Genomic DNA, 17,352 nt, shown 5'->3' with positions numbered 1-17,352 from the left:
TAAATTTTTTAAAACTTATTTTATTGATACTTCGTATATATTGTAAAAGGTATACGTAGATACCAAACAACAGTAAAATTATGTTTTTGATAAATGTAGACCTTTAAGTAAATTCATTCCAAAAGGACCACTTGATTTACTAGTCATGAGCACTGGTTAGGATGGGAGGGGGGGCCCTACCCAAACCCAAATTAGCCAGTTGCTATTTTTTTTTTTATATATATAAACTGGCTACAACATTTAGTATTTGGCTAATAAAACTTTGTTTACTCAGCCACTTTTTAATAATTTTCAAATACTCTACATATCTGAAAACTGGTTAAAAGAAAATTACCAAGTCCACTGAGGGCAAACGATCCTGCAACCCCTCACAGAAGACTCCTGTATTTATATCTCCTAGAAAAGCCTGTAATGGATGATAATAATCCTGTATTGATATCTCCTAGAAAAGCCTGTAATGGATGATAATAATCCTGTATTGATATCTCCTAGAAAAGCCTGTAATGGATGATAATAATCCTGTATTTATATCTCCTACAAAAGCCTGTAATGGATGATAATAATCCTGTATTGACATCTCCTACAAAAGCCTCTAATGGATGATAATAATCCTGTATTGACATCTCCTAGAAAAGCCTGTAATGGATGATAATAATCCTGTATTGATATCTCCTAGAAAAGCCTTTAATGGATGATAATAATCCTGTATTGATACCTGTGGCCGATTCCTGACACTTGTCTGATGACCACCGCACTTCCGCACACCGACCTCGAAACTTAATCTGGTGCTCTGCTGACCGGATCTGAGAGCGAATCTAAAAAATAATTTAACTTTTGTTTTAAGTTCAATGAAATTCATTTAGTAAAGTGTTTCAGTCAGTCTGTTTATTAGTAGGCAGCAGGAAACTCACTATCAAGTAAACCAACATGTTTAGTTGCACATTATTTTCTTTTGTGAATATACATTGTGCTTTCAATGTCCATGTAAACCGACACACGTATAATTTACAAAACTTTGTCATTTTAACCAGTAATGTATTAAACTGAACGTACTTTATTTTCTTTTTTTAAATTCAAAGTGGTTTCTGTCAAATTCCAGAACTTCGATATTTTAAAGAATAAAATCCATATTTACAAAATTCAAGCACTGTTTTACGTCTCAGCTCAAAATCCAAACACTAAATTTGTTCATGAATCCATAACCTGACCTCTCTCCCATGAACTCTCCCCCCAACCCACCAGTCAATGACTGGTTGAAGTCTTCTATTGTCATTGTAACTCATACTCTAGTCGGTCATAAGTCAACACTTTCTCCTTCACTGTAGAGTCTGCATGTCTTTTCTTCGGTATATATTTTGTAATGAGGCAGTAAAGTCAGGCTATGTATAAAAAGAATATTGGAGAAAACTTGAGTGTTTTCTCTTTTATAGTTACATTACCTGTCCTCAACAAGTGCACCTCTCCCCCACACAATGGTCTGATCCAAACATTCCAACAGCCAATGGGATGGCCTAAAATTCTTCACTGTATGCTCATTGTAGTTCCGGTCATGTGACTACAACTTCCTTCTTTTTCCCATTGGCTATTGGGATGCTCAGACCAGACCACTTACGTGGGGGGAAGGTGCACTTGTTGACAGGTAATGTTGAAAAGAAAAGTAAGTTTTAGAAATACCTGCTGGTTCTGTGAACTGGGAACCATGGGAAGACTGGACGGGGCACACATGAGGTGGTCAAGCGGAGACCCGCACAGGAAGTTGTTGCGTTCGTTCTTCCCCTCCTGGAGCGAGTTCCAGACAAGAGCTGTGGGACAGCGCAATGTCAGACACTGCAGCATGGCACTCAGACTCAACAAGAGGCCTCGGTGCTGAGCACAGTTGCTGTACTCGGCAAACATCATCGCCAGCGGATTCGTCACCATCTGGTGGTTACTGGTAGACGTCATCGTGCTGAAAGAGGAAAGGAAATGTTTTATTTAACGATGCACTCAACACATTATATTTATGATTATATGGTGTTGGACATATGGTTAAAGGAGACCGGACACCAAACCACATATACGGTGTAATGAATTGTTTGCCGTCATAAACCACAACACGCAACTACCGCGCTCCCCTTATTGACTAAGTTAAGCATGCCAGTCTTGGTTGGGTTTTTATTTCACCGATCTCTGATGTTTGCCGGAAACTGTCGACAATTGATGAGCTAGACCCGTGAGGAAAACTGAAGAAACTACCAAGCAGCATGGACGAACTTAGCGATTCGAGTGACGAAGAATTGTGTCCAGCTTGTGCTAATGGCATCAAACCGTATCAGTTTGAACCACTTATCAGACTTTGTCCCTAATCCTGGAAATGTTGTCTTAGACGAAAATTCGGATGAATTAACTGCCGACAAAGATGAGGAAGCCACACGGTCATAGACTAGCATACAAGCATTTTTTAAAACATAATTTTTTAATGACATTTTTAATGTAAACTGAAGCAAATGGACCTAATTAGAAGAAAAGCACACAAAATTTAATAATATTTCATCATAAATCTTATTCAGCATAGATGTAAATATGACACATCAGTGGATATTCCACAGGCCGATTTCGTAAATTTGCAAAAAGTGTCTCCTCCTCACCAAAGCAAGATATAATAATTTAACAAAATAATTTGTGCTCTTAACTAGTTACCCTCCAAGTTTTAATTTGTTTGGTTAAACCGTGTATTTTCAATTATTAAGAAAATGCGTTACCAGTCTGCCGAAACTGTCCACAGCCGGGTACAAAAACACAGAAATGTTGGAAAATATTATACTGTTGCCACATACTGACAATCACTTTACAACTAATATGTCTCATCGACAATATTATTATATAGTCTTTGCATTTATTAATATAAAATACAACAGGCCCGTAGGAACTGGAGAGGGGTGTGCCTAGGGGCTTGTTCTCCATCACTCACTCTAGGATGAAAATGTATGTTTTAAATTTTCACTACTTTGCATAAATAAAGATGATATAAAGATAAAAATCTAGTTTGTATCCCTCACTAGAGACTGTATTCCCCCTCCACCTCCACTTCAAATATCGTTCCTACAGGCCTATACAAATGTAGATAATATGTAGAGGGTGAGGTTATGAACCAGTTCCTTTTATCTTTAGGATTTCGTAATCATGATTTCAAATCAACTGTTTCAGGTAGTTTGCTCTACATACTTACATAAAACACATTTGTTATATATTGGAATAATTTCTTTTTTTACAATATATCCAGTGTTATTTTCTTTAATCATTCATGGAGGAAGAAGGAAGTCCTGATGAAAATATATTATAGGTAAAACAAAATAATATATGATGCTTATTCCATGTGGTAACTATTGTTAATTTTGCTTTAAATTGCTAGATGCCAAGAGTGATTAATTATATTATTTTATGGTAACAGTCGAAAATTAGACAACCAATTGTTTCAATCTCTGCCAAAGGTACCAGGTTTTCTGCCAGAAAATAATTTGAGGGTACGTAATAAAACAGGCCTGTAGGAACTGGGGGGGGGGGGGGGGGGGGGGGGGGGGCTTTTCTTTGTGAGCTTTTCTTTATCACATTAACTTCTGAGATTTTTTAGTACATACATGTAAGTTTACCCTCCTCACCCTCTGGCAGAAACCCAGGGTAGGTATTAAAATAATTATTTGGTGTAGAGTATTTTTAATATGACATACAAAAAGCATTGAAAAGTACAATTTTATTATGCTTTAATAATCGACATTAGCTTTAAAACTAATTAACCATCATTCCTTCTGGCCACAGTACATATGTTGTTCCTGCCAAAGTGTTAGCATTTTAATTTTAATGACAATATACTGAACTGACTATAAACATTGTTAACTAACGTAATAATTCACGTTTTGAAGGTATTTTATTATAAGGTTAACAAACCAACTAGATCAAGAGACATTAGTATGGAGTCGTTATGGGCTGTCGGTGAAAATTAATTTGGTAATTATAGGTAAATAAATGTGAAGTTTAAATATTCGTATGTGAACAAATTGCAATAACTTTATTTAATGTATATCTTAAGTACATACTTGTTTTAATTTTCACATTGTAAATGTACCATAACCTGCTGCATTTAGTTGGTGTAAAGCCAGTTCGACGACAATAATGCATCCATGTTTTAAAACAACTTTCGGGTTTTTTGGAAATCGAAACCATGAATTTGGCCGTTTCTTGGGATGCATTGCTGTTACTGTTGCAGTTAAACACTGCGCAGTTAACCATCATATAATTACGTCGACAGTATATAATAACACTAATTATCTTGTAAATAAAATTTCCGATAAACCTGGAGAAAAAAAAAGAAAGAAAAAAAGACGACTAAAAGGCACAACCAAAGAATCAACACGTGTACCGGTATTGCTTGGTAACTCTCACCGATGACGTATTGCCTCGCTTTCGTTCAGATCTATGCATAATCCCGCCCACTTTGGTTTTACCCCAAACCTAAGACGCGCAGCTGACCGGTGCCTCCCAGCGAGCTGGGCATTAGAGTAATGCCGTCTTTGACGCTAACTTAATCCATTACACACTACATGTCTTTTGGTGTCCTGTCTCCTTTAAGGACCACACAGATATAGAGAGAGGAAACCTGCTGTCGCCACTTCATGGGCTACTCTTTTGGATTAGCAGCAAGGGATCTTTTATAAGCACCATCCCACAGACAGGATAACACATACCACGGCCTTTGACATACCAGTCGTGCTGCATTGGCTGGAGCGAGAAATTGCCCAATGGGCCCACCGACGAGGATCGATTCCAGACCGACCGCACATCAAGTGAACTGGGCTACGTCCTGCCCTGCTGAAGGAGTGAAAGCAGGCTTCACGATTTAATATTTTACAACAAACATTTTTGGTTCTATGCCCTGTCATCATTGAAACCCATTGGAAACAGAGAGAGAGAGTGAGAGAGAGAGAGAGAGAGAGAGAGAGAGAGAGAGAGAGAGAGAGAGAGAGAGAGAGAGAGAGAGAGAGAGAGAGAGAGAGAGAGAGAGAGAGAGAGAGAGAGGGATGTAGAGGGAGGGAGAGTGAGCGTGTGTGGGAGGCAGGAAGCAAATATTAATATTATATTTGGTCAACAGAGAAAGTTAACAATTACTGGTTTAACAACACCATAGACCAGTTGCGTGAGAAAGGAAAGAACAAGAATAAACTTGTTCAATGACACTGCAGCTCACTATTTAAAGAGTGAATAATTGGTGTTTAACATTTTAAGAGAATGAATGAATCTCACCCGTTTCCGTTCTGTGTGAGTAGCGGGGACTGAGTGCGAGGCGAGGTACACCCGGATTCTGAACACAGCTGACAGAGTTTCCGCACGCAGAAGTATGCAAGTTTCCGTGACAATAGAGCTGACTGTGTAATCTCGTCTAGGTACTGAAAGTACACAAAAAAATTAATATAAATGTTTTTTTATATTTGACTAATGACACTTCATAACATTTTACTATAGGTCTAATTGTTGTTTAAAAATATCAATATTTCAAGAGTTTGCTTAGTTTTATTTAATGACACAATCAGCTATTGAATTTCTAACATTTGACAATTCTGACACATTGTCTTATTGGAAACCAGCTACATTTTGCCACTAGTAGTAATAGATATTCCAAGACAGGATAGCACATACCATGGTATGGGGGTGGGGAGAGGAATCAAAGAAAGGGTCCACCAGGAGGCTCAATCGTTTGACCAAGTTAGATCCCACCTTACATACTGAGGGAAAACCTGCCTCGTTTCAACATTCTCTAATTATTGAGATCCCATTGGTATAAAAACATTTTAAATATACATGGTCAATGGATAGTCTAGTCTCTATACATAGCAATGGCGTAGCCAGCATGACGCAGATGAGGCGAATGTCTCGTCTGGAATTTTCACAGATTTATTTTATTTTTCCCAAGACACCGATATTTATTTTACAGGTCTGGGTTTCCCTCTGCATTTTTTCCTCTCTGGCTATGCCCCAGCATAGTCCTATACTTCAGGAATCAAATATGTTGGATTCACTTGTAATGTTTTATACATACATGACATGGCTTCTAGATTATGGTAGCCCCACTCCCATGGCTAGTGAATTTCAGTGTTGGGCTAGTAAATAACTATTATTGCCATGCCCGACGGCTAGTGAAAAGAAATTTGTCAAATGCTACAGTTAAGTCTGTTTTGTAAATATGAATATTCCCCCCCCCCCCCCCCCCCCCCCCCCCCCCCAATGTTAGTGTTTTTAAGCTCTATCTCCCTCTTTAGGTGACATATCCGATTATTAATATTAATTATTAAAACTGTTTTAACTTAAAGTACAGAAGGGCTAGTGAATTTTTAATCGTGCCTAGTAATTATTTGAAATCACTGATCGCATGGCTAGTGGATTTTATAAAAATTCTAGAAGCCCTGTATGAGTAAATTATGTGTTAACAAGGTAACACGTTCTTACTGTTAATATCTGTGCTACGACCAGTTTCAACACTGTGTTATTATGTGTTAACAAGGTAACACGTTCTTACTGTTAATATCTGTGCTACGACCAGTTTCAACACTGTGTTATTATGTGTTAACAAGGTAACACGTTCTTACTGTTAATATCTGTGCTACGACCAGTTTCAACACTGTGTTATTATGTGTTAACAAGGTAACACGTTCTTACTGTTAATATCTGTGCTACGACCAGTTTCAACACTGTGTTATTATGTGTTAACAAGGCAACACGTTCTTACTGTTAATATCTGTGCTACGACCAGTTTCAACACTGTGTTATTATGTGTTAACAAGGCAACACGTTCTTACTGTTAATATCTGTGCTACGACCAGTTTCAACACTGTGTTATTATGTGTTAACAAGGTAACACGTTCTTACTGTTAATATCTGTGCTACGACCAGTTTCAACACTGTGTTATTATGTGTTAACAAGGTAACACGTTCTTACTGTTAATATCTGTGCTACGACCAGTTTCAACACTGTGTTATTATGTGTTAACAAGGTACACACGTTCTTACTGTTAATATCTGTGCTACGACCAGTTTCAACACTGTGTTATTATGTGTTAACAAGGTAACACGTTCTTACTGTTAATATCTGTGCTACGACCAGTTTCAACACTGTGTTATTATGTGTTAACAAGGTAACACGTTCTTACTGTTAATATCTGTGCTACGACCAGTTTCAACACTGTGTCTTCAGTCTGCTTCAGTTTCTCCATGAGGTCCACGAGGAACGTGAGAAAGTCGTGACGATCTAGCAGTCCCTCCTGAAATATATTTACAAGTTGATTTCATTACAAAACACATATAATTACAGGGTTCTTGCACTTGAGAAAACATAAAATTCAACGACATTTTTTTATTTTTTGAGGACATGAAATGTTCAGTCAATGAATTTTTTTATAACAAATTGTTGTCTGAATTTAGATAGGCTATGAGGACATCAAAATGGAGGCGAAATAAATAAACCACAGAATTTTTTGACTAAATCAAATTTAAATCTTTTTTCAATACATTCCAGGCCTGGATTTTAAAATCACAAAATTCAAGGACATTCTAGTATAAACCAATATAAAATCTTTAAAAACTGTGCTTCACGAACAGTAATACAAGAGAGCAAGTTGTCAAAAATCTGATGACTGCTAAAATATTGAATCTTGATCTCATTATAAAATACAATATAAACCAAAATAAAATCTGTAAAAACACTTCACAATGATAAAACTTCAAATTCCAGGCACTGTGCCTTATGAACAGTGAAGCCCATACAAACAGCATGTTAAAAGTCTGCAAACTTGGCTATAATCTTCAGTCTAAGACTGTAAAGGGTGTAGACCCTAGTTTCAGCCTGTGAAAATGAACACTAAGTCTGTAGCACATCCGGATAAAGTTATAATAGAGTTAACCTAAAGTCTGTGAGGTTTAAATAGGGAAATAGTCTAAAAATAGACTTGAGCTTAGCTCGATAAGCATTACTTCTCAGAGGTACACGCATTTTGTTTAATCGTGAAAAATTTATTTCAATAACCGGGATGACTATAGAACACTTTGGGTGTATGGAAATGGATATTCTAAACAATAAAATGGAACTAACTGCTAATTAATACTATCAAAAATGGCTTTAATAGAGAGAAAAAACCCCCAAAAACACCAGTGTTTAAAACAACTAGGATCTGTCACTTTAAAAGTTTGTAACACTAAACCCCGACACTCACCAGGGATGTAATACCCATTTAAAAATAAAAGCGGAAATGATTTTTAAAAAGCTGAAAACACTATATGTTATACCTAAATAAAGGTAATTATTCAGCATTTCAGATCAAATACAATCCACTTTGTGAAAGCCATTGACACAAAAAACAGCTGAAATGGGATAGAAGGTGAAAAAAAATCACTGCCCTGACTTACATTGAACATGTGTCGTGCGAGACGACAACAGAAATGCCAGTGTTTGAGGGCCGTCTCGAGATCAACCTGTGACGGGGCCTGGGTCGCGGTCAGGAAACTCGTCTGTGGTCCTGTCGACCCCCCGTGGTAGTGATCCTGTACCTTCTGGAGCTGGTCCTTCAGAAACTTGTTCAGCGATGACGTCCAGTCTGCAAATAATTACACAAATTGGAGAAAACATGATGTTTAAGGGGGGGGGGAGGAGTGCACTTGTTTGAGGACAGGTGATGTTGAAAAGAAAAAATTATGACAGGAAGAATTAATTTCCAAAATGCAACACATGCCAGTTTTCTAATTCTGGAATTAGCAGTGATGTTTTCAGTTTTTTTTTTTTGGGGGGGGGGGGGGTCCATTTGGGGGAAGAGATTAATCACATTGCCCCATTTCCTTTCTCTCGTTGGAATTCCAATTTATTTCTTCTTGATCAGGTAGCTCCTCCTATCTTTTAACTTCATTCTGTCCGCCTTCACAACCCTAATCTCTTTATCCAATTGCAACAGGTGTTTGTCTTTTGTGGCGAACCATGCCACACACGTGTCAGTCTTCATCCGTTTTTAGCTGTGGGCTTAGTTTGACCACACTAGAGAGTAATTTAATCCGTGAATGGAAAATATGTTACCCAAAATTAGATTTGTGCGACACATGGATATTTCAATATTTGATGGCGAGAGATGAAACCTGTCATTGTCACACAGGCTAACAGTCCTAAACAAGGTTATAGTTTATAGTTTTGATCATCAGTAACTAATTTTACAGGGTCTGTAAAATAAAGATTTATGTCACAATGACAGCCAGGTGCTGGCAAAATAATCTACTTGCAAAAAGACATGAGTTAGGCAAGTGTTTTATTCACAATATTGTGTCCTGTATCGTTAGTTCAACAATGACATCTAATTTATGACAGCTGAGTTAGACCAGTTAGAATTATTACTTTATGATGGAAGAAAATGGTTTATTTAATGATGAACTCAACACATTTTATTTACGGTTATATGGTGTCGGACATATGGTCAAGGACCACATAGATATTGAAAGAGGAAACCCACTGGCCACTTCATGGGCTACTCTTTTCGATTAACAGCAAGGGACCTTTTATACGCACCATCCCACAGACAGGACAATACATACCACAGCATATGTTGCACCAGTCGTGGTGCACTGGCTGGAATGAGAAATAGCCCAATGGGCCCACTGACGGGGATCGATCCAAGATCTATGGCGCATCAGGCGAGTATAATACTACTGAGCTACGTCCGGCCCCGTACCTTGTGATGGATCGACCGCCTGTTTTCTTCGTACGCGCGTCTCCTGTGTCTGAATGCTGTGAGCTGCAGTCATCTTGATGAGCCAGGCAGCACGAACCATCGGAACTTGATATTCACACAGAGTGATGAAGATTTCCTCTTTCTTGTTGAACATAGGAACCTGGAAGTAAAATTTACCCAAAACTTGCTCACAATATAATACTAGCAAACATTTACCAAAACGTCTACTGGCCCTTAATTTCATTGAGTATATTATAACCTGAGATGGTAGGTAATAGTTTTCATTGCCTATGTACCAGGGGTGGGGAAAAATAAAATTGTCAATCGGTCCCACTTAATGTCGTCACTACCGGGGTGTGTGTGTGTGTGTGTGTGTGTGTGTGTGTGTGAAGAAACGAATAAAAAAACAAAAACATTTAAAAAGCGATATTTGCCAAATAGTGTGGGTTTTTTTTTTTAAATCAGTGATATTTGTATAGTTTTATCTTGAATCATGAATGCGAAACGATAAACATGAAAACATGAAGAATTTTTTTTTAATCACACAATAATGATCAGTGAAAAACCCCACAAATTGTATATATTTTACATAATAGAATAAATAATATAAAAAAGGAATAAAAGTTATGAATTTTAATTCCCATATATGTATAAAAAGTATGAGTATTCAGTACTGTGTCCTGAAAATTAATAAAAGATGGCACAGTTCGAAGCGTTTGACAGCCTAAGCTAGCACATGTTTAGACAAAGAGAGTAATAACGTAATCACTGATTGGATGAAATTTGACCTCTACTGGCTCTTGAGATAACAGTACATGTAGCTGTTCTGCTTACTCCCACTTGTTAAAAAAAAGGTGGAAACCTTTTGTTAATTTTAAAATCCTTTATAATTATTGGATACACTACATTGAACAGTCAACAATAAATACATTTATAGATTATTTCATTATATTTTATGCTATTTTAAGCAGTTTGTATTGCACAAAAGCCTCTTGCTTTCAGACTAGGACACTCGACCCGACAGCTCCGTACACAGGTGTTGACAGGTGTTGATTGTAACCAGTTGCAAATTCTGGGTCCTTTGTTTTAATTGGAGTGTAATACCTTGATGGCTTTCTAAACCAAGAATGGTGCTATCGTTAACGTCTGTTTAATCTCTTGACCGGCTCAGCGACTTTGATAAATGTCTAGCCTAGTGGCAGTCGATTGACACTACTGTAGGTCCAACTTCAGTGACTGGCGATATACTTAGGCAGACTTTAAAATCACAAATGTCTGAAACACCAGCCATATTGACCACTATTTATTTATTATCTTAAATCATGCACGAGATACCGATGTCTGGGCTGGCTGGTCCACTTGACCGATAGGAATTTGTTCCAATAATAGAAATGGACAGGTGCTTCGGACCGACAAGAATGACAAAAGTGGGACCGGCAAACGCGCGTTTTTCAAAAATAATTTCGGTCTCAGAGATCGAGAATCGGTCCCAGACCGGTAAAAAATGGCTTTTCCCCCACCCCTGCTATGTACACTGTGGACACTTGAGCACAAACCTCTGAGATTTCAAAATGTGTACAGTGAAACCTCTCAAGACCAGACCCTCTGTAAACCGGAATTCCCCAACCCCCCACCCCCAAATTGGATGCTTTACAGAGTTCCTTTTTAAAAACCAGTACAGAATGTAACCTCCCGAAACCGGATCTCTCTTAAAACCTTACAATTGTCTTAGTCTAAAGGATCTCCGGGTTAGAAGTGTTTCACTGTATAATCCATTTACGAAAAAACATGTTCTCACAACCCATTTCTGGGTGTTTTTTTTACATAACCTGTTAAGACCAAGCAAATGATTTAATAAATTTAAGATGCAAACCAAAAATGGGTTCTGCAAAATTCCAAACGCACGAGGGATGAAGAAATGAAATGATTGTTCTCATGTGCCTGATCTCTTATAACAGATTTTAACATGGAGGAAGGAAGGAAATGGTTTATTTAACGACACAATCAACATATTTTATTTACAGTTATATGTCGTCAGACAGCCGCTGTTGCCACTTCATGGGCTACTCTTTTCAATTAGCAGCAAGGGATTTTTTCTATGCACCATCCCATAGACAGGATAGCACATATCACAGGCAACATGGAGGAGGTAGAAAGTTAAAGTGCTGTTCCAGATGTATGATGTATTGAGCTATATCAATCAAGATATTAGTTAATATGATTAGAAAATTAAAAAAAAAAATGTAAAAAAATTATATAACGGTATATTTTCCATTTAAAAATATTCCCCTGAAAAACAGAACCAGCTGAATTCGTTTCGGGAATTTCCGTAAGATTTGATCCGTGACGTCACGAAGGGAACTCCTTTCGATAGTCAGCGCCATTATTCATTGCTTCTTTTGTGTTTATTATGGTTAAACGGCGTGTTGTTGGCGGCTGTAGCAATACAAAAGCCGATAAATTTAGTCTTCACGCATTTCCTAGTAATGTTGCTGTGAATAATCTGTGTGTAAATTTGATTAAAACAACGTGAAAATACTGGACAGGAAGAAAATGCCGGAGACCGTTGACTGCAGGCACTTTATTTTCGATTCGTCCGAACTGGCTTGTCGGCTTAAGCGAGATATGGGAATACCATGTGTTATGGCTTTTAAAAAAAGATGCCGTACCAACAATTTTTCTGCGACACAAAACAAATGACAACAGCCGATGCCATCCACACCGAAACGACTTTGGGGTGCATATCGTCAATGTCCCAAATTGCGTTATGCTTTCACCTCCGGTCAGTTTGTTTTTCCATGCACGGTTTGTGCAATCATCGAGATCCGATTTGTTGTCGTTTGCATCTCGTTCATTTGTGAGATTTTTCTTTACAGTTCGAAAACATTAAAATAATAAAGTACAAACAAGTAAGTATCTATAGCCTAGTCCGTCCCATCCTACAAAAATGTAGGGGTTTTTTTGTAAAAAAAAAGAAGAAAAAAGAAGCTAATTTTGTATGCATCTTAGAAAACAATCGGCTCAGAAATAAATGACTTGTAAATTCCATAGTATGAAAAAAGGCGTTCCCTGTAAAACAGACTATAAATACATTAAATTAATTTTACTATACCTTCCCACAAAGAAAACCTTTTTTCATACTATGGAATGTGCTATAAGTTATTTATTTCTGAGCAGACTGTTTTCACAACTGCACACAAAAAAATAGTATTGTTTTGTTATTTCCAAAACACTTTTACTTTTTTTTTTTTTACGTCAAACTAAACTGAAATTATTCGCACAAAAATATCTTCATGGATGGGACGGACTAAAAGTCGTTTTTGTTTATTTCTTAAAATTAAAATAAGTTATTTATTTCTGAGCAGACTGTTTTCACAACTACACACAAAAAATAGTATTGTTTTGTTATTTCCAAAACACTTACTTTTTTTTTTTACGTCAAACTAAACTGAAATTGTTCATAAAAACCCCTATCTTCATAGAGGGATGGGGACGGACTAAAAGTCGTTTTTGTTTATTTCTTAAAATTACCGATATCGGGTCCACTCGACTCGTAGAATTCAAGAGTTATTTATCGTCTTCTCTACTACATCACAAGTATTAGAACATACAGTGTAGCAAAATAATTCGCACCAAAAGCTAAAGAACAAAACAAGAATAAAAGTTGTAAATTAGTGGTAAGCTGTCTCCACGACCATTTTCATCGTCATCTGTCAGGCCGGTGGTTCATCGGAAGATGTTCCAGGTTCAAACTGATAAGGCATTATTTTTTTGTGTTGCACAAATATTAGTCCAGTCGTCATTACTACACTATTCATCATCGAAAGAAGAATCGCATGATCAATGAGCTTGGCAGTCGCTGTCGGTCCCACTTTCGCTTGCGCTGAAAGTCGTCTCGTGGTAGGTTTCTGTGAAGCGTGTTCCCTTCATGACGTCATGGCTATTTACAGGCAAATGTTTTTACCGAGAATTTTACTCGGTCGTTTCCGTCAGTGTTCTACGGGAGTGATGTTTTAATACTTTTATGGGGCATTTTCGTAATTATTGATTTACATATCGGTGTAAAATATTATTGCAATGAATTAAGAAAGCATTTAATTGTTGAATTTGAAATTTTAGTGTATGGTCTGGCACAGCACTTTAATAATTTATACACCAACTGACCTTACGACTGAGCTGAGCTAACGGTTTGCTTCCGGCCAGGTCCTTAAACCAAACTTCCATCGTCGCTTTGTTTTTGGCAGCCTGCAACACAAAAAACAAAACAGAAGATAAATTTCTAAGCAACTGCAACATGTATTTTACCTCATTAAAAATCATGTATCCAATGTTTACTTTTAAAACACTGTACCAAGAAACAAGATAAAGAATTCTCTTAATATATTTATTTATATACACAGGTCACACCTTTGTTGTCAATCAAATTCCATGACTTTCCATTTTGCCATAACCTGTTTAGGGTTTTGAAAAAAGAAATTCTGTATTCATCAACTTAATTTTATAATTTTACAATATTGCTGACTTCTTGTTACATTTATTTTAATTTTAAATGAGAGAAAAATAATTATTTCAATGGGTGAAAATTAACTGTCAAACAATTCTCATTTTCAATCACTGTCCTTGAATTAACCATATGAACCCTGTATATATGTACAAGTACCTGTACATTTCAGGTTGATCAGCAACCGTGTACCTGTCTATAGAAAATAATATCAAACTAAAACTCACTTACATCGCACATTATTAAGATATTGACAGTGCACGCATCAATTACCGACGTATGTACTTACTGGCCATGTGTCTTTCACCGTAATCTGGTGTCGCTTCTTCGTGTCCTGCAGTGTGTTGATTTCAATCTTCTTCGTGATGATGGAACTGAGGCAGGTCCCGAACTGACAAGAACATCAAAACACGTAATAAATAACCAATTGGAAGATTTGTCTGATTACACAACACATTTTAAAATCTGTAATATGGCTAAAATATATTCAGTTATTTCAACATATATGAGAGAACGAGAGAAAAACTTGGTGTTACAATATTGGTTTCTCTAAATTCCAAAACCATGATTCAGATACAAATAAAACTAGCAATATTTACTCAGTGTTTTCTCCACTGGTTTATCCTACAAAACTTTATATCTGTTTATTCTTTTGTTAATCTGTCCCTATATAACTAATATGTAATAGTTGAGATTTGTTTTGTTACTTCCAAAGCACTTTCCTTTTACTTTTTACAGTAAGCCAAACAAATCCCCCCCCCCCCCAACCTTTTAATGAGACAGGACCAGAGTATAGATAAATTGTGGAGACTTACTTTCTCAATGCTGATGTCGGAATCCTTCTCAGATTCACACTACAAAAGAAAAGATATGTTAAGGGTTTTTTTTACTTCTACACTAGCATTTAAATGTAGCTTCTTTCACCAATTCACAACACATGCTATTTAAGCAAAGCACCAAAAAGAGGTAACAGGATACATTTTGTCCAGTATCATGTCATACACTACTATACAATTTTCGGTGATCGCTACATAATACTAAATACGAATCCTTCACAGAGGGTCAAAATACAATGAGTGATTGCATTTTATTTAGCAATGATGGAATTTCATTATAAATTGGCTCAAAATAACGAGTTGTTGATTTAATTTCAACTTATTTTTGTGCTTATATTAAGGTTCAAGCACGCTGTCCTGGGCACACACCTCGGCTATCTGGGATGTCTGTCCAGGACAGTGGGTTAGTTGTTAGCTGGTTAGTGAGAGAGAAGGGGGTGTAGTGGCATGTACCTACCAGCCTTATGTCCGATGGCTTAACCGTGACACCACCGAGGCCAGTCAGAGTTGTTAGGCACTGGCTTGAACGTGAAATAACCCAATGGGCCTGCTGATGAGGATGATTTTAGATTGATTTCACAATAGGCGTACATGTGCTTATATAAATTTAACACTGCTGTGCACTGAATCTGGTCTTTAACTTCCTCAATGTTTTTGAGTAAAAAAAACCTCACCTCATTAGCCACCATGAGTGGATTCTGGAATCCAAGCTTAACACTCGTCTGATTGAGTTCATCCTGAAATATATCAATGAAAACAAATTTATGCAGATGTCGGAACAAATTTATTTACTAGTAATAGTTAAGTGGGTTTAAAGTTTACCACGGCAAGGATGGCAAATGTGGGTGGGTGCAGAAAGTATTTACTAGTAACAGTTAAGTGGGTTTAAAGTTTACCACGGCAAGGATGGCAAATGTGGGTGGGTGCAGAAAGTATTTACTAGTAACAGTTAAGTGGGTTTAAAGTTTACCACGGCAAGGATGGCAAATGTGGGTGGGTGCAGAAAGTATTTACTAGTAACAGTTAAGTGGGTTTAAAGTTTACCACGGCAAGGATGGCAAATGTGAGTGGGTGCAGAAAGTATTTACTAGTAACAGTTAAGTGGGTTTAAAGTTTACCACGGCAAGGATGGCAAATGTGGGTGGGTGCAGAAAGTATTTACTAGTAACAGTTAAGTGGGTTTAAAGTTTACCACGGCAAGGATGGCAAATGTGGATGGGTGTAGAAAGTATTCGCCCACTCACCAAATGAGAGTAAAAATTCTGACAGACAAATTAAAAAATTAAACTACCAGTCCAATGGGCAATCTGGGGTTTTTTTTGACGGACTGGAGCTTTTTTTTTGGCATGTGTGTGTGTGCGCGCATTGAATCCATGACTCTGCATCAGTCCTGCCAGAATTTCAACCATTCTAACAAATTGTTCAGAATGATGAAAAACTACACAATACATGTATCACATTGACAATACTACTGTCAATGCGGTACATGTATTGTGTATTGTTGTCAATAGACGACTTCGGAGTTCTGAAATACGCAAGCACAACATTCCTAAAACAGAGCCGGTCAAAGGCCAATACTTCCTACAAATGGCCTGTTTATGTTGATAGTATGTTGCCAGTGTGTTTTGAATATATTGTTCTTTTAAATACTTGTGGAATGTCACTTGAAGTTAAAAAATTTGTAAATCTATATGAAAGAAATAAAACTTCATCATTACCAGAATAATAAAAATTTATTGACAATCAAGGTTTGGGTCTTGATTTCATTTGCCACTTGACGTTGATCACTTACTAAAGTGTGGTTATTAATGTTTTTGTCAATGTATGATAATATTATTAAACAATAAAATATATATTCTACAGGCTGGCAGGCTACTAGAAATTCTGGCAGGCCAGTAAATTTTAGTTGGTTCTGGTCTGACGGGCTAGCGAAATATTTTCCATTTCTGCACCCCTGGTCCTGTTTTTTAATTATGAAAAATATTTGTAAAATTGTGAACACATTGACAGCTTGGTGAAACAATTTGCTTTCAAGTCTTTATCACAATTTTCAGGGCACAATATTTCACACAAACCGCCGTTCTATTCGTGTGTCGGTTACGCAAAATTAAATTTACGCGAACCGCAAATTGGTTACGTCATAACCTGTAAACGTTCAGAAATTAAAACTTGCAAGCTTCCTCTAATCATGAAGTTTATCCATCCAGACATACTACTACTAGTACTAGTATTCCGACAAATGTTTTAGGCTGAATTTTAAATACTTGATGCGCAGCAAACC

General features: G+C 37.0%; 1 protein-coding gene across 4 annotated transcripts in view; it reads right to left on the bottom strand.

Annotated features, from left to right (window-relative positions):
• Nucleotides 1–17,352, bottom strand: part of LOC121369215 (mediator of RNA polymerase II transcription subunit 12-like protein) — a 75,753-nt gene that overhangs the window by 55,039 nt on the left and 3,362 nt on the right. For all 4 annotated transcript variants that reach the window (XM_041494150.1, XM_041494161.1, XM_041494169.1 and 1 more), the window contains exons 2-11: nucleotides 15,746–15,808; nucleotides 15,051–15,089; nucleotides 14,525–14,626; nucleotides 13,899–13,979; nucleotides 9,735–9,894; nucleotides 8,431–8,618; nucleotides 7,179–7,289; nucleotides 5,278–5,420; nucleotides 1,675–1,948; nucleotides 716–815 (exon numbers count right to left, since the gene is read on the bottom strand). In XM_041494150.1, the coding sequence (XP_041350084.1) occupies nucleotides 716–815; nucleotides 1,675–1,948; nucleotides 5,278–5,420; nucleotides 7,179–7,289; nucleotides 8,431–8,618; nucleotides 9,735–9,894; nucleotides 13,899–13,979; nucleotides 14,525–14,626; nucleotides 15,051–15,089; nucleotides 15,746–15,808 (1,261 nt within the window). The remainder of the gene's footprint in view (nucleotides 1–715; nucleotides 816–1,674; nucleotides 1,949–5,277; nucleotides 5,421–7,178; nucleotides 7,290–8,430; nucleotides 8,619–9,734; nucleotides 9,895–13,898; nucleotides 13,980–14,524; nucleotides 14,627–15,050; nucleotides 15,090–15,745; nucleotides 15,809–17,352) is intronic.

Source organism: Gigantopelta aegis, chromosome 1 (assembly GCF_016097555.1).
Source record: "Gigantopelta aegis isolate Gae_Host chromosome 1, Gae_host_genome, whole genome shotgun sequence".
NCBI lineage: Eukaryota > Metazoa > Mollusca > Gastropoda > Neomphalida > Peltospiridae > Gigantopelta > Gigantopelta aegis.
This window is presented reverse-complemented; position numbering and strand designations above follow the sequence as displayed.